This window comes from Microtus oregoni, unplaced genomic scaffold (assembly GCF_018167655.1).
Source record: "Microtus oregoni isolate MIOR12 unplaced genomic scaffold, Mior012 000443F_ref0000447, whole genome shotgun sequence".
NCBI lineage: Eukaryota > Metazoa > Chordata > Mammalia > Rodentia > Cricetidae > Microtus > Microtus oregoni.
Window position 1 is genome coordinate 20,696 of NW_024545025.1, and position 18,369 is coordinate 39,064.

The 18,369-nt window shown below is 43.3% G+C and overlaps 1 protein-coding gene across 1 annotated transcript; it reads right to left on the reverse strand.

Moving 5' to 3' along the window:
• Positions 1–218: 218 nt before the first annotated feature.
• Positions 219–18,132, reverse strand: LOC121445739 (tetratricopeptide repeat protein 39B-like; the record flags this gene model as incomplete). Its single annotated transcript, XM_041647888.1, has 5 exons — positions 219–7,287; positions 10,207–10,323; positions 12,340–12,454; positions 15,134–15,242; positions 17,945–18,132. Coding segments are annotated over 5 exons (626 nt in total), but the record flags the coding sequence as incomplete, so codon positions are not given.
• Positions 18,133–18,369: the final 237 nt, after the last annotated feature.

Here is an 18,369-nt window from a genome sequence, read left to right on the forward strand (position 1 = left end):
GCAAACGATCCATCCCATGTCTCCCTATGTGCCCCGGCTCAGCCAAGAGCATAGCTTTAAAAAGGGTCTCCATACCTGCGGGCAGTAAGGTTGGGAGGAGAAAGAAAGGAAGTCTCACCAAGAAACAAAGAGTCAAGCCTGCATCACATGACAATTAAGGACCAACCAAATGGAAGTTATGTCCGGCTTTCACGTGAAGACCAACTAGGACAAGACTGTAACTTTATCGAGAGTCATTTATTTAAATAACAAATCATTGCACATCGTAGGTAAACCGATTACAGCAATATGAAAATAGAGGATTCTGAAAACAATCTGGCAACTGAAATATGTCCCTACTAACAAGGAGCCTTCTCTAAGGTACAAGGGAAGAAGAGGGAAACACTGACTTTCAGATTTATTTATTTGCACTTAAAAATACAATTTCTAATGTGATATCTGTTTTCAAAACTGTCTAAATTGTAAAAATAGAAACAGGAACTCTTGTCTTCATGTTGAAAATTTAAATCTTTATCTACATTGACTTACACATCACGGATGATAACATTAACACAAAATCAACACACAGAAGCCATGGAAACACAGCTTTTACATGAGAAGATGCTAGTTCACAGTCCTCTTCCTCCTCCTTGACTGATGGAAAGCTTCCTAATGGTCTCTTTCCCTCTCCAGGACCTGAAGCTAGTCCACTGGTTAGCAGATGGGTATTAGTAACACACTCATTTTACAGAGTCTGGATGGCTTCCATTTCTAAGATGGTTTTCCTCTGTAAAACTGACTGTTGAGAATCACCCCATAAAACCATGCTTAAGCACAATGAGGAAAGGAGACAGAGACAAGACACATCCATGTCTGACCGCACGGCACTCAGTCCCAAGTACGGACAGGCACTTGGATGGTTCAACAGAAAGCTCCAAGTTGGTTCATACATGCCTTAATTTTGCTTAATCAAAAGTAAGTGAAAATCAAATGTACCTCATACAAACCAGAGAGAACACAGAGTTACTTTTTGTATTTCTGAGGCAAAAAAAAAAGTCTCAAAAGACATTTACAAAGTAAATTTGCTTTGGAAATAAGTTGTACAATAAAATAATACGTTTCAGTTATTAAATATATACGTATATGCCTTTGTATATAATTTGCATCAAAATTCTATGCACATCTGCAATAAATATTTTAAAATAGCAATCGATAAAGAGACAACTAACATCCGTTCAGGTGTTCAAATACCAACAGTCAGCAAAAGGAAAAGTGATGAAAAATACTCGGCTCTAGAATTCCCATGACACAGTGGCTGGGTGAGGCACACGGTTAACCGTTATGTGCCTTACTGCACAGCACACATCTGTGGCACACGTGTGCCTTTCTGTAAATCTTGGACCCAAACAGTGCTGTTTTCTTACATCATTAAACACAACCAAAAGCCTGAGATTTAAGATGTTTACCACAACCTCCTTTTTCCTGGAAACTACTTGGGCTGGGTGCTCAGTGGTCCAGTGTTTCCTTAGCCGTGTGCCAATATGCATGGTTTATGCCCTAGGATAGGAGTAGGCAAGAGGAGAGCCATACAGAAAGCATTTAGTCTACGGTGGTGATGGTGGTGGTGGTGGTGGTGGTGGTGGTGGTGGTGGTGGTGGTGGTGGTGGTGGTAGGGGGAACATTTCAGGAGAAAAGGGAATTTGTGAAAACTCATTTATACTCATTTGCTATCTCCCAAACTGCAACCTGGGCAGTCTGCCCTGTTCAGAGTGAGACTGGAGCTGGAGGCCTGTGTAATTCCTCAAGCAGAAAGTGCCACACCTTCAAACTCAGAAGAATACAACTCCTTCCAAAGTAAATGTAAGCAATATTCTTTCAGAGACCCTCATTATCAGTTGTGTTCCACTGAAAACAATTTCTTTTTATTTTCTTTTGGTACCCAAACTACCAAGACTTTTAATTCAAAGCCCTGAAGAAAAAGCTAAGGAGCAATAAAACAAATGCACCTGACATAATATGCACATGTCCCGTGTTCAGCCTTTAAATTACACACTTCTAGGAAGTGCTCGGTTGACAAAGTGTCCTATGTGTTTATTGTCATTAAGTTTGCTACTATTGTACCTTGATTTTTCCTATTCAATATTCAACCTGTGGCCGAGGATGTGGCTCAGTTGTAGAACACTTACAAAGCAAACACCAGCCCTCGGGGTTTCATTTCTAGCACCGCAAAAATAAAATAAAATTCAACCTGTAGGCATGTACAGAATTCTTTATTATTTAAATACAGTGAAGCATCTGCTTTGAGTTTTTGCACAGTCCTGCTGCAGTATGACTAACTGTGATGAACACATGTCACTCGCTGTATGCTGCAAACAGGAGGGGGTGGGGCTTAGTCTTCTCTAGTGTTCAATCTATATATCCTCTGCGTGGTTCAGGCTGAGAACCTGCTCAGCCGTCTCAGTACACGGAATAGCTCTCCTATCACTTCCTTCTGAAGTGATCAAGTTTTATAAATGGACTGGAACGGATATGAAGGTCTGTCCAGATCAGATGGAACTGTTCAACAGCAAGGCCATCTTCCTTGATAGAGTCTGATGGGCCCTTTACATTTCAAGTTCAACATTCTAAAATAATAAAAGCTAACAGCAAATGTACAATAGACCAAAATACTAACTGGGAGGCAGGCTTCTAGCAATCTAATACATACAGTAAAATATGTAAATAACTGGATGGTGGGAGAGCAATATGAAGAAACAACTCCACTCCTAAAAGGGCATGAAGGATTAGCCAATATGGGTTGTTTCATATTACTTATGTTTAGACCAATCTAGTGACACATTAGATCTACCACTGTATCTAATAAAGAGATCCTTAAACAGCTTAAGTTACTCACAATAGGCAACTGGAAGGCATAAAATATTTAAATTTAGATAAATCATCTTCCATATTATCCCTTAAGTGGATCAATTGTGTCAAACAATCTGTAAGTAGCATATTGAAATAGCTAAGAGGGTCAACGTCAGCATGTTGGTGATGTAAACGTATCACAAAGTGTTCATTAAATTTTCAGAAATTATCTTATTCATGAAAGCAACCTAACAATTGCAACATACAGAGACAGTTTATAAAATAAGACTACCCAAGAATTCTTAAGAACAGGGACGTATGGATGAGCACACAAGGAGTTCCCAGGGGTGAGACCAATCAATGTTCATACACCAAATACATGGGAGAATCAAAGTTGAAGGGCACTTAAACAGAGTAACTACTGAGAGATAGCTGACGAGGTGGTGCAATGGATGAGGAATGGGCAGTCACCGCGGACAGCAAGCAAATGCCAGAGTGCCAGGGGGCAAGAACCCTGGAGCCTCTGAGAACTGCTGCAGGCAAGAAGAAAGGTGCCACTGCCCATGGCCATTTCAGGAGCCTGGCAGCCACAGCTGACTGAGAAGGACAGCAGACGCAGTATGTTCAATGGCCAAAAAGGACAAAATAATTTGCTAAGATCCAGACCCGATGGATCACAAGCGCGTAGGATTTCAGTCATCGGAGGCCTCACTAATTACAACTAACCACACCAGAACTGGTGATTCAGAAACTGAGGGAATTCAACAAAGGGGGGAAAAGGACACAGGAAAAATGAAATGTCTAGGGAATTGACAAGAATTGATTTTTCCACTTGGTCATAAAGACTGTTCTTAAATCACTCTTGCTGTCCAGGGAGCAGGGCTCTACTAACAAGATCACTAAACCTCCCGGGGATGGATGGGAGACAGAATCACGTGAGCTTTGACAGCAGGTGCTGCTAGTGCCCATCACAATAAAATGACTAGAGAAAGAGCGGGCACTTCTACTTTGAAGAGGGGGGCACTCGCTTTTCACCCTTCCACACCACAGGGTTTAAGCCCTGATCAAAAAATTGTAGAATGACTTGACCTCCAATTCAATTAACCCAGGCCCTTAGGCCAGGGAGGGACGACAGTCACCCAGGGCTGCTAACTCACCCCTTTCTAAGAAGCTGGGTAGCCTGCTGCATTGCTCTAATGACCGCACATTGTCCTTCCCACAGAGGAATGTGGAGTTTATCTCCCTGTAACTCCTACCCACTGTCTCCTCCTGTCCTCAGAACATACAGAAAGCCACAAAACTGTGTGCTCTGTAATTCTACATGCAGGAAGAGCAAGCATTCAAATATACACAGGAGTTGATGTTGTTAACCTTCCAGGCTTTCCTACTCGCCAAGGCAAAGCACCAATCAGAACACTGCCTCGCTATTTAAAAATAAACAGAAGCAATTTTGCCAGTGGCTATACAAACTGTCCTTAGATAAGAGCAAGCATTCAAATATACACAGGAGTTGATGTTGTTAACCTTCCAGGCTTTCCTACTCGCCAAGGCAAAGCACCAATCAGAACACTGCCTCGCTATTTAAAAATAAACAGAAGCAATTTTGCCAGTGGCTATACAAACTGTCCTTAGACATAACAGAGTCCCAAGCCACTACCAGTGCCTCACAAAGATGACAGATAAAATGGTGTCTCTTACGCAAACATCCTAAATCACGAAACAGGTTGTAGAAGATGACCCTTACAAACATCCTAAGAAAACGGTGCCTGTACAATGTCTTGAACATGACAGGAAACAGATAAATGTCTATTACAGTATCTATAAGGTCACTAGATAGATGATCCACACGGCTAACTGGCAAAGTTACAAATAAAATACAAATAAAAACCCCACAAATCAAAAAAAAATGGCACAGATAAATTTGTTTGATAATGTAAAAGCAGTCATTTTAAAAAAGATTATCTACTCATGTACACATGTGTGCTTCTTCTGTGTGAGCATATGCCATGTTTGTCTGGGTGCCTGTCAGCTCTTCTGGAGTTCCAGCAGGTGAGAACTGTCTGACATGGTAGTGAAAAACAGGCTCTGGTCCCTGGAGAAGCAGGAAGGATTCTAACTGCTGACCCATCTCACCAGCCTACAATAGCTGTTTTTAGCTTCATTTTTTTTTTTCATTTTATACCAGAATGGGAATTTATTGTTACAGACCATGAGCTCTGACAGTTTCTCACAAAATATGGATATATATTCTTTTTGTTTGTTTCTTTTTGGAGACATGGTTTCACTATGTAGTTATGGCTGGCCTGGAACTCACTATGCAGACCAGGCTGGCCTCAAACTTAGAGATCCACCTGCCCCTGCTTCCCAGGTGCTGGGATTAAAGGAATGTGCCACTACTCCCAGATATATTCTTTAATAATATATGTTTTTAAAATAATGTTATCCATGTTCTCCTAAAGAATTTATAAACTTTTCTTCAAAGTCTTATATATATAATTATAGAATATATTTCTATAGTATCATGACAATTTATTTCCCCTTCTATCTGTAGCTGGTTGTATAATTCATATTAATGTGACATGATGTTATCTGCCCCCATGTTGAAGAAGTGTATTAATCACCTTCTTCAAGAAATGCTTCCTCAATGTTGGTCAAGAAATGGTACCTTATGTAACACAGCACCAATGCTGAGCATGGGAACTGCAGGAGGGGGGAGCAGGAGCCACTCCATGATCTGGGCTGCTCTCAGTGGTAACTGCATAAACAGAGAGGCTTCTGGCTGCCCACATTCACTTCATCTTACGGCACAGACCACAGACTCAGAGGATACTTTCATATAGATACTGTAATCCATGCACAAAGCCCTAATGGTCAGACTCACTCCTGTGTCTATAGCTTCCCCAGTGTACAGAAAGCTACCAAATACACCACTTCACTGAGGCCTCAGAGCACTGCGTCTACCTTGTCATTCCCACTGGGAAGTCCAAGTCCTAGAAAGGCCAAGTTATTTGTTTTACGTTGCTAACTATTCACCAACAGGGAGAGACTCCCAACTACAAACTCGGGGTGTCACCTGGGGAATGTGGAGTCAACTACCATATAGACAAGAAAACGGAACAAAACCCTGACTCATGGACTCGTGAACTGCTTTTCCTCACTGGATGGGATCTGGCCCTTAGCTGTAACTACTATAGGCATTGGATTGGAAGGAAAGGGAGTGGCATTGAAAAAAATACTATAAAACATTCTAAATGGGGAGAATGTGAATTGAATGCTAAACTGTGCTGGAAGTACCTAATACACAGACTCATGGTTATAAAACTCAGAGAGAACGTTGAAGTCACCTGTTCTTTTTCTATTTCACAAGAGAGGAAGATACAGTAATTGGCAGGTGTGGGGACTCCAGAAAAGCCAACTGCTCTCTGCTCACCAGTAGCAGAGCCTGGCTCTTCCAGTCCCATGCTCTGGGTCTACTCAGAGAACCAAAACCCAGCCCAGATGTTTAAGAAAGAAAGAAAGAAAAAAGCCGTCAGTGCTGGGCCAGCCACATCCTAAGTGTAAAAATGACTGATATTTTACATATCATTTAAAGCAACAGGGATTTTTTTCCTCCCTGTAAGAAAAGTAGTCAGAGTCTATATCTCAGGCTTTAGCACTAAGGTTAGGGAGGTCTAAAATACCGTGTTTTCTTCCTGTAGATACATGGGAGATGTGTCTATATGATTGAATGCTATTGCTGGATCAGATATGAGTACATTCAAAGACAGAATGGTTTCTGAAAAATGCCACCATTTCAATCACTGAGAGCAGAAACCCGAGAATTCACGGTTGCATCATCCTAAAGAGATGCAGGTCCTTCAGTCTAGGAAGACTTCACCCCTCGGGCCCTCTGCTTCTCTCTTTCAGAACCTTCAGAAGCTCATTGTTATATTATTTTAGATGCGATATTTATTCCCACTCTGAGATTTAAATATTAAGCAATAAAATATCTCTGAAGTTTAAAGGACAAGCCAATCTAAAAATGGCTCAGCATATAAAGCCATTTGCTACTTGAACAATATTAATTTTTGCATTAAAAAAATAAATAATCTAACTAGACTTTATTGTACCCGTCAGTCTTTTAAAAGACTTCACCCCTCAATTGAAATCTAACGTGAAATTCTTTTTAAAGGCAGAGTATAAGAATCTCTATACAATATTGATTGCCATTCCATAGGGGAACAGGAAGCCACTCGGGTGACAGGAAGCGCCTGACAATAGAGTTTCCTTTCTTATTCGAAGGATCTTGCTTCCACCTTAACTGGGACTGATCTCCACAGCAAGAGTCCATGTTAACTGGGGGGATTCCATCCTGTGCATTCTGATCAGTCTGAGGAAGAGGATGGTTTTTTCCAGAGATGAAGGGCTGCTTGAATCCTGAAGTGTAATCGGGACTCCAAGGAGTAATCTTTGTAGTTGTTTCTGAAGACAAGGAAGAATAAAATGATCCAGTCAGCATTTCTCTGGCTAGCAGGGTACCACCACCCTCCTCTTCCACCCTCTGGTCTCCTGTTTACTTTCTAACTTCAACAAGTGTATCAGCAGAGCTGAGTCTAAAAGCAGACTCTTTCTGTGGGACGGGCGAGTCTGCATTTTGGGTTTCTAGAAGCTTCCCTGGTGGTGATTTAAAAGGTCATACTTTTGAGGTGCAATATCCTAACTACAAACCACTACTATAACAAGGTCATAAGATCATGGCATATTTTGTTAAGTATTGCTGAATGGTTCAATTTCTATTTTTAGAGAAAAATGTTGAGGTAGGTTCATGTAACACAATGGTCATAAACAATCCATTACTCAACAGAAGAAAAATACTTCAGAATCCACATGAAGCTACTCTAACAAAGACAGCAGGGCTGCCCTGTGACCCCTAAACCATTTCTTCCAATTCTCATGCAAGTTACCAGTGGTTTTGTCACTAATGACTCAAATTAGGACAGTGCCAGAAGGGGCCACAAGAAGGGGTGAACACAAGTGAGAAGGCCAGGGTGGAACGCAGCACTAGAGAAACTGCCTGGGACACGGAGAATCTGGGGTCAATCCCCAGAACCATGGAAAAGAAAAGCAGGGCAAACAAAATCCAAAAATTACTTGAAAACCTGACTATAATGGTTTAAATGAAAATGACCCCATAGGCTCATAGGGAATAGCACTAATAGGAGGTGTGGCCTTGGTGGAGGAAGTGTGTCACGGCAGGTAGGCTTTGAGGTTTCAAAATGCTCAAGCCAGGTCCAGTGTCTCTCTTCCTGCTGCTGGCAGACTCCGATGTAGAACCCTCAAGCTTCTTCTCCAGGACCAGGTCCACCTGTGTGCCACCACGCTTCCCGCCATGACAATAATGGTCTAAGTCTCTGAACTATAAGCCGGCCCTAATCAAATGTTTTCCTCTATAAGAGTTTCTATGGTCGTGATCTCTTCACAGCAATGATTTAACACATTCATGTTGCTAAAATTGGTTGGAACTGGCTTCAATTTAGGTCTCCTGATCTCAAGCCCTGCCTTGGCAGACAAGGCAGCTGATGCCTCCTTTGAAGTAGTGTTCCTATCTTTTTTAAAAACACACTTTCCTCTTAACTTTGATGAGTGTTAGTATGATGTATTGTTCACAGAATAACCTCTTACTAAGATTTACCTAAGAACAACTGAGTATTCTCTCGATTTCTGGCCGCTTTGAAAAGCCCATGCTGTGGAGAGGAACTGCAGACAGAGATGGTCCTGAGATCACGGTGAAGTGTTTATGTTTGCCCTACAGGTACTGTCTGGGTCCGTGGTGGCTTTGTGTGCTTTTCAGTGGTGAAGAAATGTCTTTCTGTGTCACCTGATGCTCCATTTACACAAAGTAGTGCTGACTATGTGCCAACTGGGAATGCCTGAAGTATCAGTATGCACAGGGCAGAGTCCCCATAGCTTCCTCTGGGGGCGCACAGGGCAGAGTGACCCCATAGCTTCCTCTGGGGGTGCACAGGGCAGAGTCCTCATAGCTTCCTCTGGGGGTGCACAGGGCAGGGTGACCCCATAGCTTCCTCCAGGGACGCACAAACACCACAGCTGAAGCATTAACTGTCCTCAGGTCCAACAAGTTACCTTTTAAAGTGGCTTCTTCCTACATTGCTCATTTCTCTTAGGACAAACTTGGGGGCGCCCTGCCCCTAAAGGCTTCTTCCTCCTACTGCACTCTATTCATGGCAAACATCCCTAATCTTACAATAGCAGAGCCGCTGACTCCACTCCTCTCCTTGTCTCCCTGTCAAGGTCACGCATGGCCGCTCTCTGTTATGTTGCTCAACATCTTGGCTGCTGCCCTCATTAGCAGCCATGCTCAATATTTTCAAGTTTTTTGGCTTTCATATTTGAATGCTTCTTAGCTGCTAACTAGCTCTAGGAATTCCGAGATTCCATCATTATTATTGGATGTGGACATGCTGTACCGGTGGGGAAGGCATGCCGCAGAACCTGTGAGGAGGTCAGAGGACAACTCTATGGAGTTGGTTCTTTCCCCTGGTTGGTTCTTTAGGTTCTGAGAATAGAACTCAGGTCTTGACTCTGTCCCTTGTGTTGCACTTAACTGTTTTGCACAACCTTGAGTAAACCTTGGCATGTAGAAAATGAAACAACAACTTACTACCCTCTTAGTCTTATCCCGGCCCTTGTTCCAGGCACTGGTCAAGACCTCTGTCACCTGCCCTGCGCTCTAACGACCTCAGGAATGACAGCTTTGACCAGCACGCTCTCTGGGCTGGGGACTCTGGTTGTATCCATGTGGTCCTGACTTTAGCACTGGACACACCTGCACATCTCGTCGCCAGCTCACCCTCTCCATGTGGACATCTGACAGCCACCTCCAAGTATGATAACCCTGAGAGGTATTATCTCTGCGCAAAAACTCATTGCTCTAAGTGTTTGCCAGTCAGGAAAAAGCATCACTGTCCATCCACCTGCTCAGCAAATTGCAGCCACATCCTGTGCCCACTTATCTTCTACACTGCGGGTACTTACAATATGTTAAGTGCAGTCAATGGGCACCTTACACTCTAAAATCAATACTCACTTTAAGGCCAAAATACCTACTGCCTGGCCATTTGCAGTGGAAGAGCATAAGCCGAAGCTGGCCAGCTAGGTGCACACATAACATCTCTAGGTAGCTAGAGTGATGGACCGAGCGGCTCCAAACAGCACAACTACAGTGAAAGCCCATGCTCCAAACAAACAAACCACATTAGCAAAAGTACTCATGCTAACTTGCATTAGCTCACTAGCTTTATGGAGCACAATGGCACTCACGGCTGCTGCACTGATGTCTCCCCCTCCACGTCACCAGGACAAGTTACCGTCAATACCCACCTTGCAGTTTCTAGGGTCTTTATGGCCTTGTCAATGTCCCCTTGGCTTTTATACAAACACGCCAGCTCAAACAGAGTGAACGGCACCAGATAGTGGTCGTACTTCAGGAGTTTCTCGCTAAAGAAGCAAATGAGAATCAAGTCTTAACAGAACACAAAAAGTACCATTCGAAACATGTATCATTCTTCTTGAATTCCCAGACAATACTGAGACTATCACAGAGGAAGGCTGCACTCACAGCTATGGCACTGAACACCCTAGGGAATGAAGTATGCTTCCATACTAAATCGTTAGTTCCTTAACGTACAGCCAGCACTGGTGCAGCACCACCTCTCAGGCAGATCAATATACACAGACCTTCGAGATGACCCTCGAGAAGACGAGATCAGCTTTGGGAGCATGTGGCTCTAAAGTTAGTAATAAGGAAGTCTCCTTAGTTTTGTGTTTAACAAGGCATCAATTTCCTTCATACTTAAGGCTTAGAATTCTTCAAAACATCAATGACTACTGAAATGGCTGGCGGTTCCATTTCAGCATCATTTTGAAAACTAGAAATTCAGGAAAAAGACTGAGTAACAAACAGTCTTTTAAATCTAGAGCAAATTGTTTCTCTAGTTCTAACTGCAATGGATTTTTCATATTTGGTGGTGGATAAGTACATAAAAATATATTGACGATTAAAGCATAAAATCCAATGCAAAACCCCACAGCTACCATTCTGAATGGCTACTCTGTTCACTGATTTGTATAGTGTTTGTGCCAGGTTAACTTTAGTGTGTAACATTTATTTTTATTTGTAACTTTTTAAGTAAAGTTTAAAATAAATTAAACATAAGGACAATAATCTATAGCTCAGTTTGCCAGGCTATAGCCCAAACTACTCTCAGATGCCAAGGAGAAGAGCAAGACCGGAAGACTAGTGCTGAACCTACCCTGGGGTCTGCAGAGAGACCTGAGACTTTGAGTCTCAATGGCCAGGCAGGAGATGAGGCCCTAGACCCACGGAAAGCAATGGCTGGAGCGGAACACCTTAAGCTTGGAATGTTGAATCTGTCCTTTGGAGAAAGCAGATTAGAAGAAACCCACTCACTGGCAAGGGACAAGACAGAGACGATGGCCTCCTTTTGCCAGCAATTTTGACATGAAGAAAAAACAAAACACATCTCTTTGGAAATTAACAACACATAGGCCAGTCCTCACAGAAATTTGCAATTCAGTTTTACACTGCTCAAGAGGTCCAAACACTGCTACACATGATATTAACACGATGGTGGCTTTGATAGAAGCCAAAATAAGTGGTAAAGGAAAACTCTTCCACAACTTAACCCCACTGAAGGGGATTTCACAATTCAAACCCTGGAAAGCACAGGAGCAAATGCCTCCCTGTGAGAGGCAATGAAACAAAGCAGGCAGCACACGGTCACTGTTGTCGCCAGTAAACTAGAACTGCGTATATAGTTTCCTAGTGTTCACCAAATATAGTATACGACCTTATTTGGGAACTAGAAAATGTGTCCTACATTCTCACAAATACTGTCATGAGGGAGGCCACTGTGTGGCCTCCATCTTCATGGTGTGCAGTGTTTTCAAAAACACAGAGCCAATGTTTAAAAATCAGGAGATCTGACTAGGCAGTGGTGGTGCACGCCTTTAATCCCAGCACTTGAGAGGCAGAGGCAGAGGCAGAGGCAGAGGGAGTTCTGTGAGTTCGAGGCCAGCCTGGTCTACAAGAGCTAGTTCCAGGACAGGCTCCAAAGCTACAGAGAAACCCTGTCTCGGAAAAAAAAACAAACAAACAAAAATCAGGAGATCTGACTTTAGATGCAGCTTCCACTTCTTTCTATAGGGACCACAGTTGCTGGGCCCACGCTGTGCAAAGTGAAGAGTTACATAGTCACAGTCTTTGGAGAAAACAGGGGTTCCCAGTTCACCCCCAAGCATTCAGCCTTGCTCCGACTCTCATCAGGTCAGCACTATCATTGGTAGAAAGAAAGATCAGTGTATATGCAAGAAATGGGTCATCTTTAAACAGTGAATGGAAATACATAAAGCCATATTCCATGCCATAGCTTGGCACATCACTTTGCCTCTGAGACCCCTGAAGCCACAACTTGAACCCAGGCTGGCTCTTACCTTTCCACAATGTGGTTGAAACACAACTCAGCTTGCAAGGGTCGCTCTAAGTTCTTGAGGCAGCATCCCTTCAGTAATTTCACCAAGCACTCATCATCCACAGAGTCAGCAGAGTCTTAAAACAACAAGAAAAAACAACAGAGGGAAGAGTTCATTGTTTTCTGTGGTGCCTGGGATGAACGCTAGCTAGTGCCTCATCTATATGAGGCGAACACAATGAGCTTGCCAGAAATCCTAATTGAGAAGAAAACTAACTGATGTTGGGCTTTAGGGGGAACCGTTTAATAATAAGCTTACTAACCTACTACATAAAACAATGGAAACGCTTGTTCAGAAGAACACTGAGCTAACACATTCTACGTCATTCATCTAGGGAGACTGCACAGGCAGATTTTCAGGTGGTCATAGTAAATTCTGTGCCCTTAGCTACAACAGGAAATCTGATCTCTAAATAAAGAATGAGCCTCATTAATTCTCTCAGAGGTAAAGGAGGAGGAAGCAGGCTGTCTCCTCCTGTTGTTTTGGCTTCTAACTGCGCTGGCATCCGCGCAGGAGAGGGTAACACCTCCATATGGAGAAGCAGATGGCCTCCCACCCGTTCAAAATGCAGGAAGCAGAAACCTCTCTTCCAGATCATTATGTTTACAACCTAGCAATTCTCCCAGGTTATGTTCTTTCGGTGGAAGATTATGCCACGAAATGGTTCTGAAATACAGGAAAGGCACCTAAAGTCGCCACAAACGGCCATGCTCCGGGAAAATGTCAAGGGTTTCCTTTTCCTATCCAGGCCCCTGTCTTCTCCAGCGCAGTCTGGAGATGTGTCAAGCTGAGTGAGCCACATGGTGTCGTGGCTATCTGTCAAAGGTAGCCATGCCACGTGTTCCGTTCATGAAGATTTCTCTGCTTTCTTCTTTTGCAAGTGACAGGCAAAGAAGTCATTTTAAGACAGACTGCTAATTTACACGTTTCTGCCTGTGACAGCAGTGTGGAGGGGCGGTAAGGGGGAAGAGGACTGGATCCTGGGAGTCTCCATACTGCTGCCGCAGACTTTGGGTTCGAGTCTCAGACCCCGTCGGTGACACGTGCTGGTGTTTCAGTTGGTAAACCCTCACCTATGGGAAGCAACAGTGTTACTCACCCAACTGGAAGGGGCTCACTTCACTTCTAAGTGTTCAACCCATGAGATTCACCTTGAACTGTCAAGTGCTCATATGTCATGGGCCACACACTCGGAAAACCACAGATACCAACACCTCTGACCTTTCCTATTATGAACGTGGAACCCCTTACCTTACATCCTCCCACTCGTAATCCATGCTTCTATCAGGGAGTCAGACCCAAGCCCAAAGCTGGGTCCACACTGGCCGCTACCTTTCCGTCTCATTTCTGTGCATTCTATTGAATTCTGAGAAGCAGTTTTCTAATGTTCTGACAACTTCTGCTTGCTCAAGGAATAATGTTGGAGGTGGTACAGACAATGACTACTAAAAACCCAGTAGGGCACTCTGTGGAGATCTTAAGTTAGCAATGTACCAGGGCTTCATATGCCACCTCTTCCACAAACTCAGAAGCAAAGCCCAGTTCCCCTGACCACAGCACATTTTCACATGATCACTCCCTGTCATGACCTGTACTCGTACACAAGAAGAAGGGCTGAACTGGAGATAAGGCTGCTGAGATGTTCTGTGGGTGAAGACTCTAAGTCTGATGGCCTGAGTTCAATCCCAAGGACCCACATGGTGGGAGGACAGTACCAGTGCTCATTGTTCCTGTGATTTAAACTAAACGAACAAAAATGTCTCAAACCCTATTTCTGTGTGTGTGTGTGTGTGTGTGTGTGAGAGAGAGAGAGAGAGAGAGAGAGAGAGAGAGAGAGAGAGAGAGGAGAGTTTGTGGGCACTGGTATGGTATCTAATAATGGGCAGGGGTAGAAGCCCCACAACCTCAGGCTTGGAACGCCACTCAATTTTCCAATCACTCTGAAGAATGGAAGTTTAATTAACTCAGAGTCAGAAGTTTGAGGGCAGGGAAGATAATGTCCCCCTCAAAACCATGATAACCCTAACGTGTATTGAGATAGAGGTGACCCTGACAATAAACCAATTCTTTCGCCCGGAGGAGAAACAGAGGACAGGACTGTCGCCTACTATTTAATTTTGTTTTATGCATGAGTGTTTTGCTTGCATATATGTCTGTGCATGGTGCCCATGGAGTCCAAAAGAGGGCACAGAATGTACTGGGTGTCTGAACATAACATGATGAACCACTCAAAACACAGGACAGTGGCATTAGAGCATACTGAGACCTAACTGTCACCAAGCCAGTGTTGAGAGGTAAGAACTTCAAGAGGGTGGCAATGCGTGCTGTGTGCCTCAGTCGGCCATGCGACAAGGCAGCAAGAAGGTCCTCATCAGCTGTAGCACCTGGATCCTACAGCCCCTAGGCTCCAGACCTGTGGAAAACACACTGGTTTTCTTTCATCCATCACCCAGCCTATGATATTCTGTTATAGCAGCAGAAAAAGAAAAGCAGGTCCTTAAAAACAAAAACTTTAAACTGGCACACAATGGCTATGCCATAAAAGTGGAATAACATCCTACATGGTCTCTTGTGACAGATACCCATTCTTTGGTGCATCAGGAGGTGCCATCCTCACTCCATCTTGATGAGAAGCACCCAGACAGCAGAAGCTCCAGCTTTGCTTTTGGGATGCACACAGAACGACATGGGCAGATATGCCCCAGGGAGAGACCAGAGAGGCATCAGAACCAAGACAAAGACCTTGCACACTTACTCTGAGTTTGCAGAGCCGCCTCAGCCTTCTCCACAGTCACCAAGAGGTTTTCAGAAAGGTCCTTCCTTTTGGCTACTATTGAAAAGCCATTCCAGACGTACATCATTTCCTAAGGAGGAAGGATGGAAAACCACATGTGAGGTGTCTGCTAAGGACTTCAGCATGACAGTCGCGATCTTGTTCTAACTTTCCTTCATCTGGAATTCAGTGACATAAGTTCCCCTGGTTATATATATGCCTTTTGTCTTCCACGCTCTGAGGTAAGCAAGCATATACCTGATACTCATTCACTCAACAAACACACTAAGTATCTACTAGCGTACAATCCTTTGGATGGAACAGAGATACAGAAGTAAAATAATATTTTAAACTGACACTATAAACAATTTTGTTTAATGTAAACTTTGGTTGTTACTTTTAAGTAAAGGGAAATATTTTAAAATGTCTGCTAATTGTTTACATAAAGTGTTTCCAAGCATATCACTAGAAATGATCATTGGAATATTTATTTTACTGGGCTCAGGTTCTTTTATATCATTAAAAACATGTGTCGGCCCAGTAATGCGATCCAATATGCAGAAAACACGTTTGTTTAAAGGCCATATGGCTGAATGACAGCTCCTGAAATGTAAACTAATGGCTTCTCGTTGCAGATTATATTTAATGGGCTAACAGATGAGAATTTTTTTTGGATCAAAAGCAAATGTGTTTTTGCTTGAAAATATTTTTCTAATGTCCAGATAGTGCCGTTCATATTTTGAAGGGTATACAATGAGCATGAATTTTAAAATACAACAGATACTGTTTGAGAATCTTCTGAGCCAGAGCCGTCATGGAAATGAGGCATCAAATGATGGTGTCACAGGCTTGCTTTATGGCACTGGAAGCTAGGGGCACAATTCAGGAATGACATTTTTAAACTGATGATTTAAATTTCTTTATGAGTGTAGTATTTATCCAAGGGAGAAGCAAGCTTGGTTTGAGATTTTTATGAAAAACAGGCTGTGGCAACATCCCTCGGTATGAACAATTCTAGTGAATTCTTTGTCATTGTATACCCACCAACCATCAGTGATTCAAGGCATGACAGAGCCTCATACACACCAGGGTCTAAGTACTAAGGTAGACAAAGAGAGATAATGGTCAAGTAAAGTTTCTGGAAAATTCTTTGACATAGAATCTCCCAGTGCAAACCACTTGATAGCAATGAATGTGGAACAGGACTAAAGCTAATCAAGGCAACAATAGGCACCAACCGGGAGAGGGGTTTGCGGTCTCTGTGTTTAGCACAGTGATCTTGTTATTGTCTGTGCTCAAGACACAATTATAGGCCCATCATATTCCTACCTCATCCTGTCGGTCTAATCATAGGGTTCTGTGGGAAACACCCGGTCTGAGTGCTACCAGCTGCAGGCTAGCTCCTATCTGACCCCTGTCAGGGGCTGTATTCTTATTCCTCTTCAAATACACAAAGAACTTCTGAGAGTCAGCAACAAAACAAAAATCACCCAATGAAACAAGAATGATACGAACAATGGAGAAAAAAACTAAAAATGAATGAGCAGAGGAAGACACTGAAAAATGTTAATATAGAAATGCAAGTTAAAAGGATGTAGTATCAGCCGTTTGAATTGATACAGTACGGGGGTAGAAAGTTAATGTTATCTCCTCTACCCAAACATTAACACACAGCCTTCAGCTAAGAATCCCAGGTCTTTGAAAACATTCCCAGAGAATGACATGTGCATGTCAATCATGTTCATTGCAGCGATGCCTATGACAGTAAAAAACTGGAAAACGGCACATAACTTTCAAAGGAGAATGATTAAATAATCCAAGGGACAGAGGTCTCATGGAACCAGCCCGGGGAGGGGGGGGGGGGGGGAGGACTGTGACACCGGGGTGCACTGAAAACTTCCTGGGCCAAGGCTGAGAGTCAGGCAGAGCAGCATAGCCAGCACTCTCGAAAGAAGGCTTTGTTTAAAATATTCAAGTCAATGGTGTTTTCACAGAGGCTTTGCCAAAACAGAGGGGTGATGAGGAGGGTGAACTCCAGCGACACTGGAGCAGCCAGCTGCCCAGGGCGCCCTGCAGTAGAACACACTAGTCCACTAGCCCGAAGGGGTTCCTCTCTGGTGGGAGAGCCACGCCTACCAAAGGCTGTACCGCAAAAGGGCGTGGCACACCGCAGCCACGAGTCTTCCTTGTTTACAATCCCACATCACAATGGCAAAGCTTTGCTTCACAGGTAGTCCAGGGTGGTTGGGCATTCCTTGTGCAGCCCAAGCTGGCCTCAAATCTGCAGCAACTCTCTGGCCTTGGCCGCCCAAGTGCTAAGATTACAGGTGTGAGTCATCATGCCCAGAATAAACAAACTCCAGATCAAACAAACTATATTCTTGGAAAATTATTCTCTAAAGGCTTTCTTTTACCCTTTTACATATCTATTAGAAAATATAAAACTGAATTTGTGGTTTGCTTTGTAATTCAGTTTCACTTCAGTGAAGCCGTGTTCTCCCTCTAGGTCTGAACGTCCTCATCTGAAACATGGAACTGAGACCATTCTTATCATTATGACGAAAGCCAAATGACCTGACTTTTTTGGATTTGCCTTTATCACAATGTCTAGGACATATGAACTGATCAAAAGGCAACAGGTAAAATTTTCAATGTTTTAAAATTACTTACTATATATGAATAGAAAAATACACAATAGTTCTATAAGCTTCCCATCCAAAGCTAAGTACATTCCTTGATGCTCTCAATAGTGAATTTATCTCTAGCATGGAGACAGTGCATAGAAGCAGATACCAGGGCAGGTAAGACGAGCTTCCCCGGGGCTCCTGAGGAGGGTGAGTACCGGCGAGCCTTCCTCACAGCGAACTTCTCGGTTGGGAGAGATTTCCCCGCGATCCTCTGCTTCAAGCCGTCTACCTGTCTGTGGAGAGACCATGCAGAGGGCAATGAGCATACATCATAGGCCAGTAGCAGCCGGGAACCTGTTCCAAACGCACATTACAAGGCGTTCCCCATGAACCGGCAGTCCTAAGGTTGGGACCAGCAATCTCCATGAGGACACACATTCAGGTAATATGGGATACACAATTCCAAGAGAGCCAGTAACTCACATATTTCCTTCCAGTCATCTTAGCTGGCGTCCTACAGGTGTCAAACACAATCCAATCTAATCTAGCTGTAAAACTGTCTATTTCCATAAATATGCAGAAAAGAGAAGG